The sequence below is a fragment of the Rhagoletis zephyria genome, unplaced genomic scaffold, assembly GCF_001687245.7.
Source record: "Rhagoletis zephyria isolate East Lansing unplaced genomic scaffold, Rhagoletis_zephyria_1.1 Rzeph_scaffold_04041, whole genome shotgun sequence".
NCBI lineage: Eukaryota > Metazoa > Arthropoda > Insecta > Diptera > Tephritidae > Rhagoletis > Rhagoletis zephyria.
The window spans coordinates 22587-31356 of record NW_016161124.1 but is presented as its reverse complement, the minus strand read 5'-3'; the positions used below and the strand labels follow the sequence as shown (position 1 = coordinate 31356).

Genomic DNA, 8770 nt, shown 5'->3' with positions numbered 1-8770 from the left:
CCGTAGGAATGGCTTACGTATAGTTCAATCAAAGAAGGTAAATTTATTAGACGGACCGTGATGATTTTGACCGTATCTGAAACGTTAACAAGAAGAATTCGTCTCCGTTTTCACTCTGCCGCGGCAGTTCTTTTATTTTCGCCTCGAATACGGAAAATACAAGCAAAAGAGAAGGAAAGCGGTAATTGTGAATTTTCGTGGTTACTTTGCATAGTGATTGGAAAAATGTAATTTAATTTAGAAAATATATAATTGAAGGTGTCAAATATATGATATTCAGTGCATGTGTAAAATACAGAGGTGATTGTTTATAAAATTATTTTCAAGAACGTAGATAACAAGAAGGGACAACTCGTTATAATTGTAGCGAAAGTGCGTAACAGGGGCGTGCCTTCTCTTTTGCCCTAATGCGTTTTTTGATTGGATGAAAAGAGAAAACACGCCCCTGTTGCACACTTTCGGCACAATTATAACGAGTTGCCCCTTTTTGTTATCTACGTTCTATGGTATCCTTTAATAAAAAGTGGTTGTAAGTGCAAAGCGTTTGTCAACAAGTGCCGATTGTTGGTGTCCATGGATAAAATTGGTAATTTTTTTAAACAAAATCAGTGGGCTTTTATATAAAAATGAATTAGTTTAATAATAAATCTATGCGTTTATATGTGTGTTCCAAACGAGTAACAGCAAGCATGCTTGAAATATAGTGTGTGAATACAGCTATAGCTGGCAATCAGTTTAGCAACCCTGCGTGCTTAATCACGCTTCGTGTTTTAATTGAAAATGGACCCGAAGGCGCCATTTTTCTTCTGCATTTGTAGCCAGACGGAGGTTGTGCTTGTGAAATTAGAGAAAAAATTTGAATGTACAGAAATAAAGTTCTTTTAAGTACTTAAAAACCTTAAAATATATTCACTGAGCGCCAATATTACCGGAAAAACTGAGACAATAGGATTTTACGGAGTTTGAATAGCAGAAAATACTTCTGAAAGATCAGGCAAAGGTGCCTGGCCATATCTGAGTTTGCGGAAGCTTCCGCCTTACGACATTTTATAAAAATTGTGGTAAAATACATCTTTTTGGATACTGAATCCAGAAACAGCTTATCGTTTAAGGTAAGATTTACTAAATATGTATTTTTATTTAATCGACTCAATGTAAGTTAGTTTTGTTCGTCTTCGCCATTTTACATATGGTGGTAGTTCTTTGTTCTGTGGCCTTTGGCTTTTTCGGTGTGGGTCAGGGATGGAAAATCGAAATTTCAAATTGTACCTGATATGACAATTGAAATGTACCTTATTGTCAAATGTATCTAAAAAGGAGCTAACTATTTTGTTCTTTTTTTTTAATTATTTTCAGACAATTGGTAACAATTTAATAAATTTATACATTATTTGCATTAATAAGAAAGTGATTAACATACAGTTGAATTAATATTTATAATTAAATAAAGATACATATATGTATGTACATTGGGTGCTCAAAAAAAAAAAATTAAGGCCCTTATTATGAGCTGCATTCGATTTTCGATCTTCGCTGGCTATCGAAGATCGAAGATCGAAAGTGAAATTCGTATTATGAGCTATGCAGGCGTGTCGAAATTTTCGTTGAGTATCGAATTTTCTGTCGAACAGAATTTTGCTTTCGATGGTGTAACGAAGTGTTAGAAAATTGTGAAAAATGTATGATTTTGTATATGTTTTCTTACATTTTGGCGGCTAAACACTAATTTTAAACAATTTTTATTAATTTCATGCAGTTCTAACATCGTGAATACTAAACACAAGCTCGAAAGGCTGGTTTTACTTGTGAAAGAAAATCCCAATGTTTGTTGGCACGATCTCTGAGAACAAAATCGTAGCGCTGTTGATAGTTTTAAAATATTTGAAATAGATTTGGCTCACAAACGCCTCTTTAGATGGTCGGAACTTTTTAATGAATCTGTAGACAAATTTCTTAAATATATTTTATATCAAAATATATTCGAAAGACTAATAAACTTAAATGTTTAAGAGAGCATTTGCTACTCCTGGCCAGTTTAATAAGCTCTCATCCTCTGACGAATCGTTGAACCAGAACTCGTTGTACTCATTTTACCACGTTTTTATAAAATTGCTTTCTTTTTTACTTCATTTTAATTATAACAATTTGCATAAATATGTATAAGCACTCTATTTAGTTTGCTCGATTTGTAAACAAAGCTTCTCAGCGGTGAAAAATATACTATTGTGAACAACCTAAACGAGCGAAATTCACAATAGCGCTATTCTTCATCGAATGAGNAAACGAGCGAAATTCACAATAGCGCCATTCTTCATCGAATGAGCGCCATAATACCAAATGAAAATTCGTTCGCTCAGCACTTTCGACCACAGTCGAAAATCGAATGCAACTCATAATAGGGGCCTAAGTCGGAATTTGACCTCTAGGATTGTGCTGTACCGAAAAAGCAGTTTTATGTGGAAATAAAAAAATATTAGGGGTGGCTCAAAGCACTCGAAAGTTTTCCTAGAAGTGGTATAGAATTCTTGAGAAATAATATTTTTCGGTCGAAAAACTTTGTTTCTGTTTTGGAGATTTTCAATAATATTATTGGTTATATGACCATTTTCTATTATTAACTAGTTTTTATAGGCCCCCAAAAACCCACAAAAAATTCAATGGGGATTGTATTTAAAAATGTTATAATAAACAGTTGGGTTTTATTATTGGCAGTCCCCTAAAGAGAAACAACTTTTTCCGTTAAAAAATTTTGATTTTCAAGAATTTTATACCATTTCTACGAAAACTTGTTTTCCCCCATGTAAAATGCATGGAAAACTTTGAGCGCTTTGAGCGACCTCCTAATATTTTTTTTTATAAACAAAAAAAATTGTATGATTTTTTTCGGTATCATTCATTCATTCATTTTATTTAACCCTGCTTATAAACAGCAGGCTTTTCTATAGTTACATTTGAGTTTGCATGTTTGATATAATTATTCAAAAATATAGTCAAAGTGAAATTACTTAAAAATGTATTTAGAAAGTTACAGTAGTTTACACAATTTATTCATTTAATATGTTGGCTCTGAATCGCAAACAGTTAACAACATAGAGGTACTCCATCCTGACTAAATTGATCGATCAATTGGAATATATACATTGAGTTGCTTTCTAGCTCTTTTAGAAGTGGTCATCGGTAGTAGTCCCTTAAGGAATAATAAATTGGGCACTTGAAGAGCAGATGTTGGAGTCTTTCCATTTCGCCTATATTGCACTGCATACATAAAGCATTTTGGGTTTTTTTTTTTGTAAACCACGCCTTTGATACAAAACCCTACCGTGGTATTTCGTGGACAGGCGAACTTGAGCTAAAATTTGACTTACATATCCATCGTTGTAAGATAAATGAATTCCCTTCACACCATGTTAAATTCAGATTTTAGATATTTCCGCCTATAATTATTATTTGCTTCCTCCACACTTTCAACTCATTCACAATTAAAATTCACACATGCAGTGTAGCTACTTTGCTAGAAATCCCTCAAAACGTGAGGAGTTTTTCACTATTAACAAAGAATTTAATAAAGGAATTTGACCACTTTGCTAAGATTTCTTGTTGACGCAATGATGTTCTTTGTTTAAAAAATGTTTCTTAATTTAACCTAAATCGAGCTCAGTGTACCGAATGTACCTTTTGATTCGAAAAAGTCGTAAAAAGGTACACTTGTACCTACTTTTCCATCCCTGGTGTGGATTCGTAATCGTTGCCGATGTCAGCGTACACTCATAGTATTCATGTATGTACATATCTACGTTCGGCATGCAAACTAAAATTAGATGGATGATCGATGATTAGAATATGTACATAAGTAGGTATGCATAATTATAACACAGGCCAACAAAAATGGAAAAATTTGGTGTGGCGAATGTTAAAACTGCTTTTGATAGACTATTTTGTGCTGATTACGAATCCGTTAGTATAAAGCTACCATCAGCTCGAGATTTTGAGATCAATGAGGTCAAACTGTCGAAAAATCGCGTTTTTTGTAATATTTGAGAAGTTCTAGCAAAAAAAATAAAAGCTGATTCCTGACCTTCGACTTAAGCTTAAATTAAAGCAAGAACTCTCGACTGCCATCTCTGAAAATACCATCCCTACACCTTGGCCCGTTGGTCATCTATAATCATTTATTGAACAATAAAAAAAAAAGTGAAAGATTCTGTCACTTGTTATCTCTTTGCGAAAGCTTTTCAACCGTGTGCATTTTATTTTTGAGAATTTACAAATGCAAGGAATATGCAAATGCATGAGCATATGCACAGTATCTTGAACTGCTCTAGTATATATTCGTATGTACAACTTAGGCCGCATATCACTTACTTAAAAGCTCCAAACCAGAATTTCTCACCAAGTTTTTCATCTAGTATTCATAGTTGAAACGACACACAAATTCCCCAAAGAGTTGTTGAGAAATGATGCTGGAGTGGCTGACCATGGCCAGATATGAATCTGGGTCGTTACAGTTACGTAGACTCGACTATTTTAGGAACGTGGAAAACTCGGTCAGGAGTTCTAGTTTAGCCTAACTTTTGTTGATCACCGTGTGGGGCTATTTCGCGTGCAAAATACTTAGCTATAAAGAATTCGGTCCAGAGTTTGAGAATTTTTAAAACAATAACAACCGTATACATGGTTTATTTCAAGTCGTTCATTGTTAACGAACCAAATGTTAAGGTTCATAAATTCATACATACATATGTATGTATACTGTTACGACAGGTAGTAAGCGCCAGGTACTTATTGTTAACAAGCATTGCCCTCGACTTTTCTGTCTATAAATACTGATATATTTCTTAATTTTATTTCAGTGTTGAACTAAGATTGCTTCGATCTGTTTAAAACGCGTCCTTCAATCGCAATAAGGAAGTGAAAATAAAACCATACTCTACATAAAGCATAACAGCAAATAAATATCAGAGATTTGCACGATGTCTGCATCAATAAGCAAAATTCACGTCACAAACTCTACAGGATTGTCGTTGAATGAACGTTTTACTGCAGTGCAGGATCGACGTCGTGAAGTTCCGGAACGGACTTTGCGTCCACCTCGTCCAGCTCGTGACACATCTGTCGCTAATCGCCGTTTACTACAACAATTAGCCAGGAGACATAAAATGCAAACAGCACTAAAACTAAAAAATGTACGTGTTTTGAAAGTGTCGAGATTTATTATCACTTGATGGAAAACGAACAACAAATGGTTGGCTTAGAGTAAATAATTTGAGTTGAAGGAAGTAAACTGAGGCCTTTAAGAGGCAGGAAGTGTTTTTACGCAGTCGCACCATGAAGAAAATGTTTTTAACATTGCGTGTGCTTCAAAGAAGAAAGATAGGAATGATATCAGCTCAACACCCAATTCTATAAGTAGCGCTTTAATACTCGGCGAATATGAAGTAGCAGAACTAACAAGGAACAGAATACAATGTATGGAACGGTTAAATGCGAAATCTATTATGGTTTTCTGCAATAGCAGCTTTTCGTCATTCATAAAAACGGGTTGACTTGGTATTTTTTTAAAGAACATATTCGGAATATTAGGATAATTGCATTGCAATTTAATATTTTGTACCCCCCTAACATCTAAAACTGAAAGACTCATCTGAAAGTAACTGGAGAGACTTCTAACAATAATGTCTTCAAGGCAGTTAGATCTACACCACCTACAGTAGCAGTTATTGATTCCCACCAAGGACAATCGTTCTAACAGCATCCCCACAAGACATTATTTGGAATAACGAAACCTACGAATTTAATTTACAAACTGCACCCACATCCAGCAACAAAATCAATTTACAACTTACTCACAAATCAACCAGATTTATAAATCAATTCAACAAAAACCATGTGCATAATTTTCGCAATTTCCCATCAACGAGAGTTTTCGCGTCCATATGGTTAGCATTCTGTCTACAAGCATCGCCCCAGCAAATACTCACTTTTCGTCATATTCTGAAATCACAAGGCGTCCGGGGGAAAAAAGAATCAAAATCGTCGTATTCGAAGTATAGGCAGTTTCTCTTCGTTTTCAAATGTACCCAGCTGTTGGCAGATAACGTAACGAATTAGTACCCTGCGATATCAGTCAACCTGCATACACGCCAACCATATACATTTAAATATTTACAACTTTATAGTTATCGATTACTATGTTTGATGATCATTATAGAATTGGGTGGTTGTTTCGGCAAATGTAAAAAGTCTGCATACAAATCAAAACAATTTTTACAATGGTTTGACTCTCGCATTTGGCTGAGTTTTTCGGGAATACAGAGCATTATGAAAACANTGTAAAAAATCTGCATACAAATCAAAACAATTTTTACAATGGTTTTACTCTCGCATTTGGCTGAGTTTTTCGGGAATACAGAGCATTATGAAAACAAAGAGCCAACCAATATTGCTCGCTTAAAATCTTGTAGACGCGAACGAATGGAACTAAACGAATCACCGTTTAATTTTGAAACATTTCTTCTAATTCACACTTTGTGTGGATCTTACAGAGAAGCATGCGTCCAATTGGAGGAAATGTGGCCATGAGACGCGGCACTATAAAAGCTTTGCGTGTAGCAGCCAATGGAAAACCGATCCGAACCAATAGTTTGACCACCGTTGCAACGTAAGGATTACTTATTCTACTACATATCTATTTTATATCGTAAATGAATTTGCTGCAGCTGCTACAATAAAGAAAGCTTTAGTTGCAGCTGCATTTTCAATGAACTAAAAAAATGCAGACAATCTAAACTTTTATGGAAGATATCTAAATTAAAGACTTTATAGCAATTGTTGCATCTGCGTATTATTCAAGAATTAATGAAAGCACTCGTACAATATGCATACCAAACAATATATTCAACTTTCTTCACTCCTTCAAATCTAATACAGAATGGAAGCCGATTTGATATCGAACGGCCAGCGAACCATTAACAGACCCTTTCGTCGTGCAAATTCTGTATCAAACCGTTTGGGTTCGCGCCGCCCGCTGGTGGGTGGTGCTGCACAGCGTATTGCCCAACGACGTTTACAACGCACAGATATGGTGAATGATATGCAAAGGCGTGGCCGTTCGCGTAGTCGTTCCAGAGTCCCCGTAGCGATTATAAATTTGACACGCAGTCGGTCACGTAGCACTGGTCGTCGTGGTCCAGGTGGCCAACAAATGCGAGATCGTTCGCGATCTCGTAGCCGTGTCAATGCCGGCGCCAGAGCTAATCTACCTATAAAGGCACGTTTGGGTAGACGCCCCGGAACTCTTGGGCGCCCCCGCCGTAATGCAAGTGGCATACGTGGCGTTGCACAGGGACGTATACAGCGTCGTCGTAATTCAAATACAGCTGCTGGCGTCGGTGGACGCGCTGGCCGCATACGGGGAAGGTAAGTTGTTAACAACACTTAAATATAAAACATATACATAGTTTTAATAAATTGTATTAATAATTTACATATGTAGATCAATGACTAGAAACACAAACGCAACGGGACGTTCGCGTTCGCGTTCACGCACACGCAACGGCGCACAGACACGTACACAATCCCGTACACAATTACGTACACGTTCACAAACACGTGGGGGTTCAGCGGTTGGTCAACGCAATATAGGATCGGTACAGGGTGGTCGCGCACGTGGTCGCAGTCAACAGAGACGAGGAGGGCGTACTGCACCAGTACAGAGAAATGGTAAAGCTAATGGTAATAAGAATGGACAGCAACAACAACAGCAAAGACGAGGCCGTAGTCGCAGTCGGGGTGGACGTGGTGGTCGTAATCAAGGTAAAAACGATCCAATTTGTGTTGGGCTTGCGCACACCGCGCCTGGAGCTGTGACATATGTGTGAAGAGGACGTTACGATATTGCATTTACATTCCAATTAAAGTAAGCCGTTCATATTTCTAAATTATTATTTTTTCATCTTTAGGTAAAAATGCCAAGCCTGACGTTGATAAGGATAAGTTGGACAAGGAGTTGGACCAATATATGGCGACAACAAGAACTGAGGGCAATGACTTCTTGCTGCGAAATTAGGTCGACTGCGAGGAAATCCCAATCACCGCGAAACACATGCATAGTTTACATACCTAAAACATACATATTTAATTTACTCCTATACTAGTTTACTTTAGGGCTACTCTAACTGGCGTGAGTCTAATTATTAAAAAAAAATAAATATTGTAAAGTAAGTTAGCAAAATGCTGCTTTTCTGAACCTATGTACATACATATGTAATAAAAAAATGTTAAATTAAGTCCTTAATTTAGTACTTTATAAAAATTTATCTGAGTTACTTTAAAACTCTAAGAAAATATGAATTTTATATTATTTGTTAAACTAAATGCCGTCTTGAATAAATTTGAGTATATATGTAATATGAGTTAAGTAAATACAAAATAATACTGGTTGTATTCTTTTAATCAAGAAATTTTTATGATTTCTGGCTTGGATATGGGGTGCAGAGTGGAAGCGCGTTGAAGTTTTGACGTCTTTAACATCCTGCCTTTAACCAATTTACTAAAGTATCACGTTTAAGAAGGAGGCTAGACGGCTGCATATCAACTCTCTTTGCCAAAGTTTTGCTCTTGCCAATGACTTGCTTAATACCAGCTGCTATGATAAGGGACGCCTTCGCAAATTCATTACGTATCTCGTTAACATGTTGCTTCATATGCATGCCATTGACATAGTAAACAGAATAAAGGAAGCGAAAGCTGCTTTGAATGCGATATGCATATT

The 8770-nt window shown here is 36.2% G+C and overlaps 1 protein-coding gene across 1 annotated transcript; it reads left to right on the top strand.

Moving 5' to 3' along the window:
- The first annotated feature begins 791 nt into the window (after nucleotides 1–791).
- LOC108370157 (serine/arginine repetitive matrix protein 2) lies at nucleotides 792–8431 on the top strand. Its single transcript, XM_017625424.1, has 6 exons — nucleotides 792–1112; nucleotides 4851–5183; nucleotides 6543–6658; nucleotides 6928–7416; nucleotides 7493–7812; nucleotides 7959–8431. Exons 2-6 carry the CDS (start codon nucleotides 4971–4973, stop codon nucleotides 8063–8065), a joined length of 1245 nt encoding a protein of 414 aa, XP_017480913.1. The 5' UTR covers nucleotides 792–1112; nucleotides 4851–4970; the 3' UTR covers nucleotides 8066–8431.
- Nucleotides 8432–8770: the final 339 nt, after the last annotated feature.